At 41.4% G+C, this 20,758-nt stretch overlaps 1 protein-coding gene across 8 annotated transcripts in view; it reads right to left on the bottom strand.

Annotated features, from left to right (window-relative positions):
• VPS13B (vacuolar protein sorting 13 homolog B) overlaps nt 1–20,758 on the bottom strand; it is a 948,921-nt gene that overhangs the window by 811,991 nt on the left and 116,172 nt on the right. For all 8 annotated transcript variants that reach the window (XR_004644784.1, XM_034763372.1, XM_034763367.1 and 5 more), the window contains exon 7: nt 16,095–16,269. Coding sequence is in view for 7 of the 8 variants with exons in the window: in XM_034763372.1 (XP_034619263.1) it covers nt 16,095–16,269 (175 nt within the window). In the remaining variant the exon portion in view is untranslated. The remainder of the gene's footprint in view (nt 1–16,094; nt 16,270–20,758) is intronic.

The raw sequence follows: 20,758 nt of genomic DNA, 5'->3' as shown, positions 1-20,758 counted from the left end.
AAGGAAAACTGCTGCTAATTTTTTTGGCTTCCATTTGACAAAGTATTGAAGAAAGAGTTGGATGTAGACAAACTGCTGCTAGAGCTAAGTCTGCATTATATATTGGTTAAGAAAATTGGAAACTTTGTCATGGCCCTCAAAAGAGTAGGGATTGATGCAAACAGCAGTCTTGAACAAATATGAACAGCCAGTGTCTCAACCTCTACTAAGGAAATGACTAAACTTCTGGTGAAATGTGCCTTGACCCTTCTCCAAGTCCCTCAAGAGCATCTGTGCAATCTACATGTTCAGAAGATGGTTTAATACACCTTAAAAGACAAAAACTGATGGTTTGGATGTTCGCAGACTCTTGACAACACAGATTTATTTGATCTGAAACTTCTTTGCGAGAGACTAATAGAGCTTGCTGCTTGTTAGAAGAGAATTTCAAAGCTTTATGAGCCAATATCCCTGAAGTCAAGATCACTATACCAAAGGATTTGAATCACCTGGCCTAAAAGTAGAAAAAGTGAAAAATACACACGCAAAAAAAGAAAAAGATGTCCAAGAGTGTGAAGTAAATCCAGTTCCTTTTGACATTAAAATGTTTTCTAACTACAGCAATTTTTCAAAATATTTCCTGAAATAGGAACCTTCTCTCTGAATCCCAAATAGATGTAAAAATCAAAAGCTTCAACAATTCAGTTTTGTCCACTGATAGACAAGCACTCTTGTTTCCTTTAAATTAATCAGCAAAGCTAATTAATGTCAGCTAATAATTCCATGCCAGAGGTCTGACCTATGTGCTCAACACACTGAGTAGAGAAAATCTGTATTCACCTGTGAGTTGTTTTCTGGTAATCAACATGTCCAACAGTTTCTACAGTAGGCATTCTTCTTTACCTTATAAACCAAACTCAGACCAGACCTTTGGCCCTAAGACAGGATTTAGTACCATGCCTCAGAAAGAATTCGCCAGAAAAATAAATTCCAGAGCTAAAAATATATATTGTGTCATGCACAAAAAAACACATTAAAAGAACATTATTAAAGTTGAAAAGTCAACTATTCAAAAGTGAGGAAACGCCACCATTAAAGTTGCCTGTACATGGCCCCTAATGTGTATGCATTATGATACAGTCTAATTACATTATCACACCATTTTCTCAACAGGACCCATTTCATTCACTGCACAGAAAGGATGGTACTCACTTACTGAGTAGCAATTGAATATTATGTTTTATCCTCACAGTTCGATGTGGATCCCCATGCCTTATTTACTGCACACTATTCTAACCCATCTTGGAAGACAAAATTATTAATTTCCTCATGGGATTTTTTTTTGATGCTCATCACTATAATACCTGAGTGCTACACATATACTAATACATTTGTTTTCACAACACTTCTCTGAGATGAGGGGATATTATTATCCTCATTTTAAAGATGGGGAACTGAGACACAGTTTAGGGTCAGGTCAAAGGTATCTACTAATTTTGGGTGTCCAATTTGAAACACTGAAGACCTTATTTTTCAGAGTATTGGGCATTATAAAGCACTTTACATGTTTAAAGAACAGCTCCCATTGATTTCAGTTGCAGTGTGACTGCTCAGCACTTATTCAAATCAGAATCTAGGGTCTCAAGACAAGCACCCAGAAAGACTCCCCCAGAAAGTATGCTCCACCACTCGCTTCCAGTCTCCAACCCCAACTCAAACTCTGAGTCTTCCTGCCCAACCATTCTCTATCCCCACCTCTAAACCCAATCACATTGCCTCTCTCCACACCATCAGCCTCCAGTCCTAGTCTCTCTTCCATTCCTCAACCTTCTGGTCATAGAATCATAGAATATCAGGGTTGGAAGGGACCTCAGGAGGTCATCTAGTCCAAACCCCTGCTCAAAGCAGGACCAATTCCCAACTAAATCATCCCAGCCAGGGCTTTGTCAAGACTGACCTTAAAAACCTCTAAGGAAGGAGATTCCACCACCTCCCTAGGTAACCCATTCCAGTGCTTCACCACCATCCTAGTGAAAAAGTTTTTACTAATATCCAACCTAAATCTCCCCAACTGCAACTTGAGATCATCACTCCTTGTTCTGTCATCTGGTACCACTGAGAACAGTCTAGATTCATCCTCTTTGGAATCCCCTTTCAGGTAGTTGAAAGCAGCTATCAAATCCCCCTCCCCCATTTTTCTTTTCTGCAGACTAAACAATCCCAGTTCCCTCAGCCTCTCCTCATAAGTCATGTGCTCCAGCCCTCTAATCATTTTGTTGCCCTCTGCTGGACTCTTTCCAATTTTTCCACATCCTTCTTGTAGTGTGGGGCCCAAAACTGGACACAGTACTCCAGATGAGACCTCACCAATGTCGAATAGAGGAGAATGATAACATTCCTCGATCTGCTGGCAATGTCCCTACTTATAGAGCCAAAAATGCCGTTAGCCTTCTTGGCAACATGGGCACACTGTCGACTCATATCCAGCTTCTCGTCCACTGTAACCCCTAGGTTCTTTTCTGCAGAACTGCTGCCTAGCCATTCGGTCCCTAGTCTGTAGCAGTAAATGGGATTCTTCCGTCCTAAGTGCAGGACTCTGCACTTGTCCTTGTTGAACCTCATCAGGTTTCTTTTGGCCCAATCCTCTAATTTGTCTAGGTCCCTCTGTATCCTATCCATACCCTCCAGCGTATCTACCACTCCTCCCAGTTTAATGTCACCTGCAAACTCGCTGAGAGTGCAGTCCACGCCATCCTCCAAATCATTAATGAAGACATTGAACAAAACCAGCCCCAGAACCAACCCTTAGGGCACTCCGCTTGATGCCGGCTGCCAACTAGACACGGAGCCTTTGATCACTATCCGTTGAGCCCAATGACCTAGCCAGCTTTCTATCCACCTTATAGTCCATTCATCCATCCCATATTTCTTTAACTTGCTGGCAAGAATACTGTGGGAGACTGTATCAAAAGCTTTGCTAAAGTCAAGGAATAACACATCCACTGCTTTCCCCTCATCCACAGACCCAGTTATCTCCTCATAGAAGGCAATTAGGTTAGTCAGGTATGACTTGCCCTTGGTGAATCCATGCTGACTGTTCCTGATCACTTTCCTCTCCTCTAAGTGCAGCAGAATTGATTCCTTGAGGACCTGCTCCATGATTTTTCCAGGGACTGAGGTGAGGCTGACTGGCCTGTAGTTCCCCAGATCCTCCTCCTTCCCTTTTTTAAAGATGGGCACTACATTAGCCTTTTTCCACTCAACTGGGGCCTCCCCGATTGCCATGAGTTTTCAAAGATAATGGCCAATGACTCTGCAATCACATCCGCCAACTCCTTTAACACTCTCGGATGCAGCGCATCCGGCCCCAGGGATTTGTGCTCATCCAGCTTTTCTAAATAGTCCCGAACCACTTCTTTCTCCACAGAGGGCTGGTCACCTCCTCCCCATGCTGTGCTGCCCAGTGCAGCAGTTTGAGAGCTGACCTTGTTCATGAAGACAGAGGCAAAAAAAGCATTGAGTACATTAGCTTTTTCCACATCCTCTGTCACTACGCTGCCTCCCTCATTCAGTAAGGGGCCCACACTTTCCTTGACTTTCTTCTTGTTGCTAACAGCATACCTGAAGAAACCCTTCTTGTTACTCTTAACATCTTTTGCTAGCTGCAACTCCAAATGTGATTTGGCCTTCTTGATTTCACTCCTGCATGCTTGAGCAATGTTTTTATACTCCTCCCTGGTCATTTGTCCAATCTTCCACTTCTTGTAAGCTTCTTTTTTGTGTTTAAGATCAGCGAGGATTTCACTGTTAAGCCAAGCTGGTTGCCTGCCATATTTACTATTCTTTCTACACATTGGGATGGTTTGTTCCTGCAACCTCAACAAGGATTCTTTAATTACAGCCAGCTCTCCTGGACTCCTTTCCCCCTCATGTAATTCTCCCAGAGGATCCTGCCCATCAGTTCCCTAAGGGAGTCAAAGTCTGCTTTTCTGAAGTCCAGGGTCCGTATTCTGCTGCTGTCCTTTCTTCCTTATGTCAGGATACTGAACTCGACCATTTCATGGTCACTGCCTCCCAGGTTCCCATTCACTTTTGCTTCCCCTACTAATTCTTCCCGGTTTGTGAGCAGCAGGTCAAGAAGAGCTCTGCCCCTAGTTGGTTCCTCCAGCACTTGCACCAGGAAATTGTCTCCTACGCTTTTAAAAACTTCCTGGATTATCTGTGCACCACTGAATTGCTCTCCCAGCAGATATCAGTGTGATTAAAGTCTCCCATGAGAACCAGGGCCTGCGATCTAGTAACTTCCGTTAGTTGCCAGAAGAAAGCCTCATCCACCTGGTCTGGTGGTCTATAGCAGACTCCCACCACGACATCACCCTTGTTGCTCACACTTCTAAACTTAATCCAGAGACTCTCCGATTTTTCTGCAGTTTCATACCGGAGCTCTGAGCAGCCATACTGCTCTCTTACATACAATGCAACTCTCCCACCTTTTCTGCCCTGCCTGTCCTTCCTGAACAGTTTATATCCATCCATGACTGTACTCCAGTCATGTGAGTTATCCCACCAAGTCTCTGTTATTCCAATCACATCATAGTTCCTTGACTGTGCCAGGACTTCCAGTTCTCCCTGCTTATTTCCCAGGCTTCTTGCATTTGTGTATAGGCACTTAAGATAACTCGCTGATCGTCCCGCTTTCTCAGATCGAGACAGGAGCCCTCCCCTCTTGTGCTTCCTCATGGTATCCCAGGGGCAGGCAACCTATGGCATGTGTGCTGAAGGCGGCACGCAAGCTGATTTTCAGTGGCACTCACACTGCCCGGGTCCTGGCCACCGGTTCGGGGGCTCTGCATTTTAAATGAAGCTTCTAAAACATTTTAAAAACCTAATTTACTTTACATACAATAATAGTTTAGTTATATATTACAGACTTATAGAAAGAAACCTTCTAAAAAGGTCTCGTATTACTGGCACGTGAAATCTTAAATTAGAGTGAATAAATGAAGACTTGGCACCCCACTTCTGAAAGGCTGCCGACCCCTGCGGTATCCCATTGTCTCAATCTACTCCTCCACTCCCCAACCTACACTCCAGATCCTGCTCTTGTCCCCGCTGCACTCAAGTCAGTTTACTCATCCATGAGATCACAGGAGAGACAGTCTTCCTGCTTTCGCTTCTGATGCCCAAACCCCAGAGCTGAAACTGCAGGGAAAGTCCTGCTCAGCCCTGGACTGCTGTGTGCTCAATGAAGGTGGAAACTTAGGAGATGCTAGCTGTGAAGCTCTAGTGAGACTTTACTGAGCACAAATGAAGTGTGATTTTTTTAAAGGCTTATAACTTGGCCAAATTTGGGCAAATTTTCAAAAGGCTGGCAAAAAGCATATGCCCAATAAAAAGCACACCCATACCAATTTTCAAGCCCCCACCATAAAGCACCGGGTTGCAAGTGTTTCTTTAAAAAAAAAAAAAAAAAAAAAAAAAGGAATTTTTTAATATGGGTAAAACAATGTATTTTTCTGGGAAATGGATGACACTTTTGTCTGAAATTTTCAAAAAAATGTTCAGCCTGAAGCAGACATCTAGTATAGAAAATTTCATCCCAAATGACTGAAACTTGGCAAAGTTATAAACACCTGAAATCTTACAACAGGAAATGTCAGGCAACCTTAGTAATACTTGGTGCTACAAGCCCTGTCTATAATAAAAGTTAAAAACTAATATTCAGTTAAAATAATTTACTACAAACCATTGAAAAGAAAGGTTAATGGATTTCACAAAAGAAAAATCAAACACTATACCCTTTTAAAATTCCTTAACAAGGAAGTAATTGCCATAAACACTCTGGACACAGTGTGATTCTCCAAGAAAGGGTCAGGCTTTTAGACATGGAGTACCCAAGAAAAAAAGTTCACATGTAAAACCAAATTTTCCCTAATCTGGACCCTCCAGATATGACAACTTCAATAGTGGGTGTAGAAAGCAACAAAATCACCATTTTCTAACTTATGCTATTCTTCTTTATGATGTTCTAGATTTTGTCAAAATGATAGGAATATTGCTTCTGTCCTCTCTAAAACAGTGGTTCTCAAAACCGATCCGCCGCTTGTTTAGGGAAAGCCCCTGGTGGGCCGGGACAGTTTGTTTACCTGCTGCATCCACAGGTTCGGCCGATCGCGGCTCCCACTGGCCGCAGTTCGCCGCTCCAGGCCAATGGGGGCTGCGGGAAGGGCGGCCAGCACATCCCTCGGCCCGCACCGCTTCCCGCAGCTCCTATTGGCCTGGAGCGGCAAACCGTGGCCTGTGGGAGCCACGATTGGCCGAACCTGTGGACACGGCAGGTAAACAAACCGGCCCGACCCGCCAGGGGCTTTCCCTGAACAAGTGGCAGACCAGCTGTGAGAACCACTACTCTAAGATATCCTGTTGACCTTGACAATAATAACCCCAAGAACTACCATGACTTTATGAAACAGAGGGTCTACCAAATGCTGAAATCTGTCTGAATAAAATGATAGCAAATAGGAAAGATCATTTCAATGAGAAGAAGTAAACAGCTACCGACTGAGGATACTAGAACTGTGGCTTTATGAAGGTTTGGACCATACAGCTAAAGTTTCATTATGGCAATCTGCATATTATCGGAGAGCTGAAGATGGTGGCACTTAAGAATCTGGTCATGTGATGATAATTAGAAAGTCTCCTTTGTTTCTTTCAGTTCAATACATTTGCAGTTGCAAACCCTTATGTTTTCCAAGTTAGTCCTGATCTTCAAGCCATTCTGTAAAACTCTAGGACAGTGGGTCACAAACTTTTTTACTGTTGCAAGCCTCTGAGTGCGAGCCCCCTAATAAATTAAACACACTTTTTAATATATTTAACACCATTATAAATGCTGGAAGCAAACGGGGTTTGGGGTGGAGGTTGACAGCTCGCAACCCCCCATGTAATGACCTCCCAACCCCCAGTTTGAGAACCCCTGCTGTAGGATATCTTTCCTTTGGCTGACTTTCATTGCTTTAATAGATTCCATGTCAGAAGGGACCATTGTAAATAGCTAATCTGACCTGCTGCATAATATAAACCATAGAACTTCCAGAAAATAATTCCTAGAGCATATCTTTTAGAAAAACATCCAATCTTGACTTTGAAATTGCCATGATGAACAATCTACTACAACCCATGGTAAAGAGTTCTTTTGGTTAATTACCCTCACTATTAAAAATGTACACCTTATTTCCAGTCTGAATTTGTCTAGCTTCAACTTAAAGCCGTTGGATCAAGTTACATCTTTTTCTGCTAGACTGACTTGTGTGGGATCGATGCCAGCCTACCTGGCCTACAATTACATGGGTCATCTCATTTACCCTTTTTAAATATTGGCACATTAGCTTTCTTGCAGTCTACAAGAACTTTCCCAGTGATCCAAAACTTATTGAAAATCAACATAAATGGTGCAATGAGCTCCTTAACCCACTCTTTTAAAACTCTCGGATGCAAGTATTCTGGACCCGTTCTGGTGTAACTGTCTAATTTTAGTAGCAGCTGCTTAACATCTTCGTTGGCTACTGCTGAAGCAGAAAATATTTCATCATCATCCAATATGAATGCATCATCTGTTTTCCAAAAAAACAGAGCAGCAATCAGAGTGGATAAAAATCAATTATTTAAAAAAAAAAATCAGATTTTATTTAAATCTTTTTTTGATAAAATGCTTTTTGAGGAAAAACCCTATCTAAAAGATAGTTTAAATTAAGATAAATCTTTGAGCTATAATGTCTCCTCATGGAATAGGGATTATAAATTCATGCATTAGGGACCCATGAATCTTATGGGCTCAAAGGGGTTTCTGTATAGATTATTTAGGTTAATCTTTCTATCTACCCAATGGGACTCACTGCTCAGTCTAGAAGATACCATCAGAGATGCTTAGAGTTTTGCAGTTCTCAAACTGTGAATTTGTGTCTCCAAAGATAACATGCTTGTTGACAGCAAAAAATTTTTTAAATAAATAATATATGGAGGTGAGAAATAACAGACTTCAACCGTATTGTCCCTCTGCAAATTTGTGTACACAGAGTCAATCCCTTACCTCTGTCTAAAAGTGCAAGTTTCAAAAAGTTCAATGAATAGAAGATTGTTGGGGGCAGAATAGATCTGGACAAGGAGAAGAAGTCTGGAGATAAATGTGAGAAGGGAGGGACAGGCAGTAGAAACAAAAGTGAAACTGTTCGAGCAGCATATTCCGGAAGTCTTGAGGACTTTCTGAGTGTAGCTTTCATTGATTTAAGATCTACCATACCAATCTCTCACTAGAAGGGAAAACCTATAATGGCAGCAGGCCGTAAAAGAGACCCAGTTTGGGAATAAGAACCATTCAAGAAAAAATATATGTTTGCTGATGATGTTTTAAAGGAAGTCACACCAGTGAACTGGTGGAAGTCCCTTAAGCACTTGGAATCAGAGACTGTTGAAGTGAATCTCACTTTTAACAGCAGTAGCTTCTTCTGCTGGTGTTGAAAGAATATTTTCTTTCTTTGGACTAATTCATTCCAAATTGAGAAATTGTTTGGAACCTGAAAAAGCAGGAAAGCTTGTTTTTCTTTTCCAGATTATGGACAAACAGGAAAATGAAGGTGAAGATGACTGAGTTAGCTGCAGAAGCCAATATTTTAAGTTTCTTATGTTGACCTGGCTGACATAGTCAATTTAATTTTTGTGTTTGCTTTTTAAATATTTCATTTAACTATTTTAGTTAAAAACAATTTTAACAAAAACAAACCTGATTTTTAAAAAGTGAATGTTTAACTAAATTCAAAAATTCACATGATTGTTTTGTTAAAATATTATATGTTTGCTGTAGAAGAAAAAAATCCAGATATTGTTGTTTTAGATGTTGTTTTAGTTAAATAATAACGTTGTTTTAGTTAAATAAAACAATTTTATGTCTGTCTGGTGATATTCTCCTCCTAATACAGCATGGCAAGAAAATCCTCCAAATATTAATGATTAACCTGTTAAATTGGAGATAGTTCAGTTGACTTCATAAATATCTGCTTCAATTACCTTTGGTAAATGAAATAACCAAATCATCATTTGTTTTCTGGTACAGCTGTAAAACTAATCTGAAAAGTTTTCAAAATAAATCACTTTAAAAATATATAGTGTGTACCTCCTTAAAATTAAACCTATATCTATCTCTGAGTTGTGAAGAATATGTATTAAGATTATAACTAGCAAGAATGCACTTTTATGTAGAAATCCATGATTAAATCGAGTCTTCCTGAATAGAGATTTAAATCAAATCCACACTGACAGCAATTTCTGCATTATTACTGACAATTCTACCATTTCCATCTAGTAATAGATGAATAACATCGTTATGATTCTTTTTGTTCCTAACATACTTAAACTCCTTCTTATTGTTCTTAAATATGCTGGCCATAGACTTCTCCTTGTGTCTTTTTCCTTCCCTTATCAATTTTTTACAATTTCTAGCTTCTATTTCATTTCATTTCTATCAATTTCCCCCCTTCTTCCATTAGTTTTTAACAGATAGATAGATATAGTTTTTACAGCTGCCTTCACTTTTCCCTCTAAACCAGTTCAAGTATTTTGTGGGATTGTGGCTTTTGGAGAATCTAGTGAACTGTTTTTAAACAATTTCCAATTATCATTCACGTTTTTCTGATTAAATTCTTCTTCTAGCTGATTTGGCTCATAATTGTTTTCAGGAACTGGCCTTTTAACGGGTGGGTGTGGGTGAGAGAGAGAGTGTAAACAAAATTTACTGGTTTGGACTTTATTCTGTTTGGACATTATAGCAGTGGCTCCAGACCCCTGCCCACCCTCCAGCCCTGACCCCAGCCCCCTGCCCCCCCACACCCCATGCCCTGACTCTTGCACCCCCCACATCCCCACTCTGAGCACCAAACGGGAGCTCCTGCACATCCCCTCCCACATTCCCACCTGCACCCCTCGCACCAAATGGGAGCTGCCCAGGTAAGCGCTCCACACCCAAACTTCCTGCCCCACCTGAGCCCCCTCCCTCATTCTAGTTCCTGGCCAGACCCTGCACCCCAACCCCCAGCCTGCTCCTTCACCCCTAGCCCTGTGCTCAGTGCACCCCCACCCTCAGCTCAGTGCAGAGAGAGAGGAAGAGTACGTGCCAGAACCAGGGAGAAGGTAGGTACCCACTCTATGTGGGCAGGGCCAGGACCCCAGACCGGCAGCCGGGACCCTGGCTGACAGGAGCCAGCGGACAAAACCCCAGACCGGCAGCGGGCTGAGCCGCTCTGCCCGCTGCCGATCTGGGGTCTCGGCCCCCGGCCCCGCTCAGCCCGCTGCCAGCCTGGGGTTCTGGCTGCCGGCCCCTTGCCAGCCGGGGTCCCGGCCGCAGGCCCCGCTCAGCCCACTGCTGGCCTAGGTGAACGGAACCCCAGTCTGGCAGCAGGCTGAGCAGGCCGGCGGAATAAGATTAGCATTTTAATTTAAGTTTAAATTAAGCTTCTTAAATGTTTTGAAAACCTTGTTTACTTTACATACAATAGTAGTTTGGTTATATAATATATAGACTTATAGAGAGAGACCTTCTAAAAAAATGTTAAAATGTATTACCGGCATGCGAAACCTTAAATTAAAGTGAATAAATGAAGACTCAGCACACCACTTCTGAAAGGTTGCTGACCCCTGCACTAAGCCTTTGGAGACCCAAACTGTGAACAGTATATAAGAACATGTTCATTTCTTCACTTAAGTAGTTGTGCAGTCTGGAAGGATTACAGTAGTGATTCTCAAACCTTTGTACTGGTGACCCCTTTCACATAGCAAGTGACTGAGTGTGACCCCCCCTTATAAATTAAAAACAAACACTATTATAAATGGTGGAGGCAAAGTGGGGTTTAGGGTGAAGGCTGACAGCTTGCAACCCCCATGTAATAACCTCATGACCCCCTCAGGGGTCCCAACCCCCAGTTTGAGAACCCTTCGATTATAGTGTGCAGGCACCAAGAAAAAAAAAAAAACGTGAGAAGGTTTCTATGCAGCCATTTTATGCTTGCCTAGGGTCGTTTGAGGGAATTTCCAATACCATTGCCCCTGCCATTGACGTTACTAGTCTGAATCTTTGTAGACCTGTGCAATAAAGATTTAATAACTCATATTACTTGCTACAAGTTGTCTCTGTTACAACATAACATTTTTATTTTATGCGGAGATTTACTGTGAAGACAGCAGAATATAGTAAGCAGCCAGTCTAACCAAACTTTTTGTTGCATCAAGTGAGGAGGAGCCAGAAAAAGAAGATAAGCATATCTGAAAGAGGGCAGCGTTAAGGCTGCATGAACTACCTTAACTGTGCATTTCCTGGTTTTCAGCTGCACGGTGATGAAATACCACCCAGAAACCTTAACTCAGCATTAACAATTTTTTTGCCATTGAATTATAAATATGATCAAGTCATGATCACTTGTACTTAAGCTACTGTTAATTTTTAGTTCTGTGATCAATTCCTCTTTATCTGTCAAGATGAAGTGCAATATAGAATTCCCTTGTGTTAGATGCAATAGTTTTTGAGTTAAGAAATTATCATCTATAATATTAAGAAATTCTAAGGATGCTTTAATATTGGCAGTACATCACTCAAATTGCAGGATCACGCAGTTTTTTGTCTACACATTATAGACAGTTGCTTAAGAAGCTGATCCGCCTGTTACCTAGTGCAATGTGGACTTGGCGACTCATGGGAGGGACACAAAGATGAGCACCAGCTAAAGGGGGCACATGACCTCTCCACTTAACCCCTCCCCCACATGACTCCTCCCCGTCCCGCCCCCAGCCCAGGCCCCCGCGCTCTTCCTGTCCCCTCTGCATCCCACATTACCGGGGGGTGGGAGGGGCAGCGCTGTCCTCCCGCTACGCCAGATACCAATTTCAGGTGAAAGGAGGGCAGCCCCATGCCAGCAGCTCCTCTGGCACGGCTGTACTGCCTCCAACTCTTCCACATAGCTGGGTCTCCTGAGGTCAGCACAGCCCTGCCAGGGGACAGGGCTCGGGGCAGTACAGGTACAGCCACACCAGAGGAGCTGCCAGCTCAGGGTGCTGGCTCCTGGGAGCGTTGGACCCACATTCTGCTTTTTTTGCCACTGCAGTTCCCAAGAGAGCCTTGCAGTTCAGTTCAGCACTGAATTGAACCACAGAGCTCTCCCAGGAACCACAGCAGTGAAAGGAGCAGACGGTTGCTGGCTGCTCCTCCGGCGCAGCTTTACCGGTACCACCCCCAGCCCTGTCCTCTGGCGGGGCTGTGCAGACCCCAGGAAACGCTGCTGGGTAGAAGGGCTGGGGGCAGTGGCCCCACGTTCCGCTCCTTTTGCTGATGAGGTTTCCTGCTGAATGTGCCCCCCCACAAGGCATCTGGGGAGGGGCATGTGACCCTTCTTGACCCTCCCAGGCGGTGCCTTTCAGCAGGCCCCAACAAATACCCCATCTTGTGTTTTATATGTTAGGACATAGAAGAAAATATTCTGGAACACTTATGGATCTGAGCTGTTAGTAACTCAGACATAGTAGTGTCATTTTTGACAGAGTGCTGCTCCACATCCTCTCTTGCCCACTCAAACTCTTCATTCCTCATAAGGTATATAATTTCCATTAAAGACCAGTGTTTCAGTTTTAGAAAAAAAATATAGGAGCACTATTGACAATTCTGATAGACTAATTATTTTTTTGCTCAGTTCCACATAGCAGAAGCATGACAGTAAATTCCAAATCTGGTATTAGACTGAAATTATCATCTATGCCAACCAATATTAGATGCGACATTTCTGGCAAATAAGTTTCCACTACCAACATCATTCCAACAATAAATTACTTCCTTAAAACCACAGACCACATAACAATGTATCTTAAAAAAAAAAAAAAAAAAAAAAACCTTAAAAATTTTCTTATTCAATTTATAAAATGAATTATTCTTAACACTCATCTGGGAAGCTTTAAACTACTATAACATTCTAATGGCAACAACAACATAGCACCTTCATGTGTCCTGCAAGAATGTTGTGGACCTTTTTAGGGAGTACTCTTGATGGTTAACATTAGAGACCTATGCAAGATTATTTCTTGAGAAATTAAAAACAAAAACTCTAAATTAGTTCCCCACCTCCACCAAAGATGTAAATCAAAAATGAGAAAAGTAGATAATTTAGATACCTCCTCTCCCTCTTCCTTCTGCCCAATGCCCCACTACAAAACAAGTTTTCTGATAAGCATGTGGGATGCTCAGTATCCTAATTGTTTTTGATTAGGACAGACATGACATCTTGAATTCTGAAAGTCTTTTCAAACCCAGTCATTAACATGTAAAATTACTTATTTGATATTTTATATTGAAATACAAGGCAAGATATAACAGAAGAATAAAATAAACCATTAAAGCTGCACACCTGATTTATTGTTTCAACAAACAATAACCATTATTAAGTGAGTGATCATAAATACAGGTTATATACCATCTCTCAGAAAAAGAAGAGAATAAAACAAAACACAGCACTAGTGAAAACACCATGCAAAACATTTATTTAGGAGATACTTTGCAGTTTAACACTTAAGTGGAAAAAAAGGGTTATTAACCTGTTCTATAACTTGTTCTTTGAGATGTGTTGCACATCTTCGTTTCACTCTTGTTTGTGCATGTGAACCCAGTGCATGGCCGTAGGAACCTTTTTCCCTGAATGATACTCATTGGACAATTTGAGTGCCCTCTGCTGACGAACGCCACTGCATGCAGATATAAAAGGGCAGAGCCACACCCAGCACCCTCTCAGTTCCTTCTTGCCGGAACTTCCGTACAGAGGGGTAGGAAGGCAGGTTGTGGAAAAGACATGTGCAACAGCTTGCGAAGAACAGTTTTAACGGAAAAGGTTAATAACCGTTTTTCTGTTTAGAGTGCTTCACACTCTTGGTGACCCACAAACTGTGAAACAGGAGATAGGATCAGAGTCTTTCTAAATAAAGTTTGGAGGACAACTCATCCAACTCTAGCATCATCTCTCAAGTCCTAAGTGATGGCATAATGGGAAGCAAATGTGTGGACTGAGAACCGGTTACCCTGCAACAACTGTCCAGAATTGTAATATGCGCTAGAAAAGCTGCAGAGTTAAATTCTGATCTCATTTAATGAGTTGTGACTCTGCTTGGTGGGCTGACATTAGCTAGGTCATAGTACATGCGTATACATGAGATTATCCAAGAAGTATTTCTCTGAGAAGAGACAGATGGTTCTTTCATTCTGTCTGTAACCACCACGAAGAGTTGAGTACTGCTTAGTTCTCTCAAGGTAGAACACCAGAACTCTTCTGACATCCATCATGTGCAAACATCCTCTTCCCTGTTTGAATGTAGTTTTGGGAAGAATGCAGGTATGTAAGCAGGCTGGCTGAAATGGAAAGTGGACACTACCTTCGCAACAAACATCGACTGAGGGTGCAGGTAAACTTTGTCCTTAAAGAAGATAGTATAGACATTAATGCAGCACACAGCTCTCCCTTCTGGCAATCCAAGTTGATTCCAGTGACTGGTGCCAAGAACCAAGCGAAGGCTAGAGACACACCATCGTTGCCAGCTTCCTCTTACATGGCACAAATGGGTAGACAGTCCAGGAAGTAGGCAGCTGGTGCACTACGGGGTGCTGCACCACAGATGTTGGCACAGGGGATTTAACAGTACCATGGGAGCTGATTCTTGTACCGCCAACAATACCAATACCAGCACCAACAAACAAAGTAAACTTCTCGCTGCTGCAAACGCCTCCAGAGTACTCGTCACCAAGATCATATCTGATTGATGCAGTCCTGCTGAAGTTAATAGTGCCATTTCTTGCACAGGACTCGACAGTGCCCATTCTGGCACTGGAGCCAACTGTGCAGTTTTAGGCATTGATTTGGAGGAGGGGTGATTAGATCTCAGTTGCCCTCTACTTGACTCCCTTTCCCCCTGCTTTGCAGACCTGGGAGGTGGAGATCTTCCTCTGATCAGAGCATCTCTAGAAGACTTATGCTCCTTCCTAGGCACAGGTGACAGTGAACAGTGCCTGGACTTTGACACTCTTGGAGGCAAACTTCTGACTGAAGCTGCAGCACTTGGCACAGAGTCAGACCAGGACAGCTCTGAGGGTCATCTCAGCTGCACCTCCATTAGCTGGAACTTCAGCCTAACCTCCCTATCGCTCTTCACCCTATGCTTGAAGTCCTGGCAAATCTGGCACTGGTCCTTCACATGTGCCCCACCCAGGCATTTGTAACAAATGCTGTAAGGGTCACTCACAGGCATAGGTTTTGAGCAAGAAGCACATGATTTGAAGCCCGGTGACCCAGGCATGCCACGGTGTTAACAACAGAAACCCGAAACAAGGAAAAACTATAAAAGCTTACCTTTTTTTAGCTACTAAAACTAACTAACTACAACTAGACTATGTACATAAAGGCTGAGAGAAAACTGTTTTAGCAATGAAAGGGGGTTCCAACAACTGTCACAGAAGGTCAGAAGAAACAGAGGGGCTGTGGGCAGCTCTGCCTTTTATACCTGCACGCAGTAGCACATGACAGCAGACGGCACTCAAGCCACCCACTGGGTACAGCTAACAGAAAAAGTTTCTGATGGCTATACACTGGGTACACAGACACCAAGAATGAAATTGACACGTGCAACCACTCGAACAAGAACAAGTGTTGACATTTCTATTCACGATAAAAAAAATACAGTTTCAAAGTCAAAACACAAAAACAAAATCAAAAAGCTATATTTTAATTAAATTAAAAAATATCAAAAACTATCTAACAACCCCGAGTCTCCTCCTACATTGGATGATCATCAAAATCCAAAATTTTGTCCAGAAAGAACAACCTCAGCTTAGCTAGGATTATCAAAATAGCTTTCTCAACATAACACACAAATAATGTTAAGAGTATTACACACTTACATAGCACAATGTATTAGCTCTAACAGATTACAGATTGTCAAGACACTAATAGTGTGCATTGAACACTCACATTTTGAAAAATCAGAAAATAAAACCCAATTTTTTAAAATATTATTTTTGATTGAGAAATAATAGTTATATGTACCTGAGATGTTTCCCAATATATCTTTAGTATGACAAACCAGGTCTTCATTTTCTCCTTCTTTAAAGTTTCCCAATTCTCCATAGTAAAGAGCAATCCCAAGCTGCATTATGCGTATAAACATAGGGAGCTGCTGATCAGTGATGGAAAGCTTCAAACTTTCAACTAATGTATGAATCTACAGTATAAAAAAATACAGAAACAAAGAAATCAGATAATTTTGTCTTCACTAAAATCAAATTTTAAAATGTAAGATATGATGCATACTATATATAGGAACATTCTATTTTTTTCTCTTCAAAAACAATATCACAATATTATAATATCTTTAAGTCAAAAACATTCACACTTTGGAACCTAAATAAAAAAAACATTTTATTGTATTAATAGCAGAGAGATTTGCATGAAAAATATTTTAATTTACATTTTTATAACAACTTGTATTATAATAAAGGAGAACATTCTAAAACTAAAGTTTGGGGTGTCTGAAACTGATTGAACACATTTTGTTATGTAGGACAAAATGATCAAAACATTCCAGGGCTGTAAAAACCATTGCAACAATAAGAAAAACATACCACCTTGAAGAAAAATTTAAGTCAGTTTGGTTTTGGAAGTTTTTTTTTTTTTTTTTTTTTTTTTTTTTTTTTTTTTTTTTTTTAAGTATTCTGAAGTATTATATGTCCATATATTTGAAAGTTTGATCCTAGAAACATCAAGTTCCTAATTTCAATCTGTGAATGACAACTAGTTATTCTAAAAGGTGAAAGCAAAATAGGAACAAAATATATATTTTTATGCCTGATTATATCTATTAGAAAACTGTCTAGAAGTCCAGAGAAGATAAGAGAATGGCTGGAGAGAGGTGACTGAAGGGAAGTGTGTGATCAGTGGTTGAAATTAACAATCACTGGAAGCTGAAAAGAAAAGAATGCGTAAATGTATGAACTGTGAAGGGGGCTTGATTTACTAGAATCTGAAAAATTTTGGAAGGTGTTCTATGGAAAGCTGTTTATCTCATCTATAACAGTCTTCAGACTTTACAGTTGGTGTAGTCAATAAGTGAACCGCAGGCCAAAGCTGGACCACCAGACACTTTTGAATGGATCCCAAAATCTTCTTATTTACTTATTTATTATCATTATTGTTGTTTTTTTTTAAATATTTCCTCTGGAGTCTGGGCCTTGACTACACTTTGACCAAAAAAATTGGGACCTTGAAAAAAAATAATTGACTACCCTTGCTTTACAGTGTTGAAATCAGTAGGTGGCTGTTTCTCATTCCAACTTCTGTAAATCAAAAGTTGCTGATCAATACTGCAAACGGATGCTTGGTGTTTAGTGATAACTAAGCATCAGCAGTTTATGAATTTATCTGTCAACATCCCTAAGGTTGAGGGAAGTGGTAGAAAAGAAGCAACTGCACTAATGAAAATAGATCATTTTTCAAAAGTAAAATATAAACTGTGATGGGGCAAGGCCAGATGGCTACAGTAAAGTAGTGAGGAACAGGTATGTTAGCCCCAGGCTAAACAAATCCCTGGTACCATGGTAACCAAATGGCTGTTGCTCCAGGTTAATCAAGACACCTGGGGCCAATTAAGATCCTTCTAGAAGGCAGTGGAGACAGCTAGATTGATTGGGGCACCTGAAGCCAATCAAGGGCTGGCTTGAACTAGTTAAAAGCCTCCCAGTTAGTCAGTGAGGTGCGGGTGCCAGGAGCTATAGGAGGGAGCTGTGCTGCTGGAGGAATGAAGCAGTACAAATCCATATCAGGTGCAAGGAAGGAGGCCCTGAGGTAACAGTGAAGGAGATATTGAGTGGGGGCTGCTGTGGGGAAGTGGCCCAGGGAATTGTACACGTCCTATTTCCAAAGTCAGCTTCCATAGCTGCTAATTTTAGGGTCCCTGGGCTGGAGCCCAGAGTAGAGGGTGGGCCCAGGCTCCCCCCTCCCCTCCCTGATTAATCACTGAGACTGGGAGACAACAGAGACTGTGCGAGGGAGGGTTGCTTCTTCTCACCTCCCTTGTTGACTTATGATGAAAATGGCTCAGTAAGCTGTGACCTTTGCCTCTAGAGAGAGAAGGGCTATGCGGAGGGTCAGAGTGAGCCTCTGAGGCTACAAAATCCACCAGGAAACGCAGGACCCACGGAGTCATGGACAGTACGTTGTCACAAAACATTGTTACGTAGCAAGAAAGGAAAAGTCATGCCCATTTAAAAGTACTGAAAACTAGTTTCTTTGGGTTCTTCATGATTGAATATACCACAGCATGAAACTTTGCTGAAGAGGAAGAAAAGAACACTGATGAATATGACCCTAAAAATGAGACATTTAATTGCTATTGTTATCAACACATTGCCACGTTGATAATTTAAGTCCATGTTTCAGGGCTTCCAGCAACCTTGCAGCAGCGTCATTCAAAATCAGTCTCCATTTGTCCCTGATACTCAAAAAATATTTAAAAAAAAAAAATCAATTGGTGATTATGCCATAAAAATAAAGTTCTTCAGGTTGACTCTGCATATTCACACTTATGGGTAATGTGCTGACTGATACAGCCTAACAGTAGAACCTTCTCCAAACATTGCCTGTTAGAGCACCCTTATGCCCCCCTCCTGCCCTTCCCTTCGGCATCCTCAAATGTTCTGAGGGTGAGGCTATATAAGGGGCCCTGTGCCCTCTACCATCTCAGTTTCTGCTACCACTGACCCAGAGAAACCAAGAGAGGATTCTAACCAAGATGGGGAAGGCGGGTGGGAAGAGTGAATATGCGGGGTCACCTCAAAAAAACCCTTTGGTAACAAGTAAATAACCTTCATTTCTTCAAGTGGCTCTTCATAGTCCCACTTATGGGTACTTTGGCAAGAAGTACTGAAAAACACAGAAGGAAACAAAGCTCTAATTAAATGATGATTGAAGCACCGCTCTACCAAATCTAGCATCTGCTCTCGAAGCCAAATCCAAAGCATATTTAGTAGATGTACAGACTGACTTCCAAGTAGCAGGTATACAGATTTCCGCAACAGGAACAAGTATAAAATAAGCAAAAGATCCTGCAACTGCTTTAGTGATATGACATCTCATAACAGCAGGCAGAGGGACAGCTGCTAACTTCTAATATTCAAAGATACATTATTTAACCCATCTGGAAATAGTCTGGGCAACTACACTGTAACCCGTATGATTCTTAGCACAAGAAATAAATAACCGAAAAGACCACCTAAAATCTTTTGCTCTATTTAAATAATAGGCTAAAACCATTCTAGCATCTAAAGTATGTAAAGCAGATTCCCCTTTATTAGCATGTGGCTTTGGAAAAAACACTGGTAAATTAATTGACTGACTGAAGTGAAACTCAAATACTATTTTTGTGATCAAGTCTAAGAACCATCTTGTCGTTATGAGAAATAGGGATATAATTCGCTCATGCTTCTGGCGATGTTATAGCAAAAACAACCACAGTTTTAGTAGATAAAATAAAGAGCACTCTGCCACAGGTTCAGAAGGGGACTTCCTATGCCTAGATAAAACTAAATTCAGATCCCATGGTGGAACCATATCGCTACAGGAACAATAACACTTTAGACAACCCCTTCATAAACCTTTTATCTGTATCATGTACAAATAATGATCTACCATCAATCAAAGCATGATAATCTGAAAGATCCACTAAATGAACATAACATAAGAACATAAGAATGGCCGTACCGGGTCAGACCAAAGGTCCATCTAGCCCAGTATCCTGTCTACTGACAGTGGCCAATGCCAGGTGCCCCAGAGGGAGTGGACCAACAGGCAATGATCAAGTGATCGCTCTCCTGCCATCCATCTCCATCCTCTGGCAAACAGAGGTTAGGGACACCATTCCTTACCCATCCTGGCTAATAGCCATTAATGGACTTAACCACCATGAATGTATCCAGTTCTCTTTTAAACGCTGTTATAGTCCTAGCCTTCACAACCTCCTCAGGTAAGGAGTTCCACAAGTTGACTGTGCACTGTGTGAAGAAGAACTTCCTTGTATTTGTTTTAAACCTGCTGCCTATTAATTTCATTTGGTGACCCCTAGTTCTTGTATTATGGGAATAAGTAAATAACTTTTCCTTATCCACTTTTTCCACATCACTCATGATTTTATATACCTCTATCATATCCCCTCTTAGTCTCCTCTTTTCCAAGCTGAAGAGTCCTAGCCTCTTTAATCTCTCCTCATATGGGACCCGTTCCAAACCCCTAATCATTTTAGTTGCCCTTTTCTGAACCTTTTCTAGTGCCAGTATATCTTTTTTAGATGAGGAGACCACATCTGCAAGCAGTATTCGAGATGTGGGCGTACCATCGATTTATATAAGGGCAATAACTCAAAGAAGAATCAGCCCCTCAGACGTTAAATATATCAAATACTCTAATATATAGGGAATAGAAACTGAAACTGGTAAATCAGATTTGCCTTGGATCCAAGAAGCAAATCTAACCTATTTCAAGTAACATTTCCTAATAGATTGTTTTCTAGAATTAACACATTCTGCACCAACATGGAACAAGATATTTCTAGATTAATCAAAGTCTTATAGTCCACGCCATCAGATGGAAAGACTTTGGATCTGAAAGAAATCTCCTGCCTTGCTGCTGTGACAATAGGTTTGGAGACAAAGGAAGAAGTA

The sequence above is a fragment of the Trachemys scripta genome, chromosome 2 (genome assembly GCF_013100865.1).
Source record: "Trachemys scripta elegans isolate TJP31775 chromosome 2, CAS_Tse_1.0, whole genome shotgun sequence".
Lineage (NCBI taxonomy): Eukaryota > Metazoa > Chordata > Testudines > Emydidae > Trachemys > Trachemys scripta.
The sequence above is the reverse complement of the archived record's forward strand: the minus strand, read 5'-3'. Positions and strand labels throughout refer to the sequence as shown.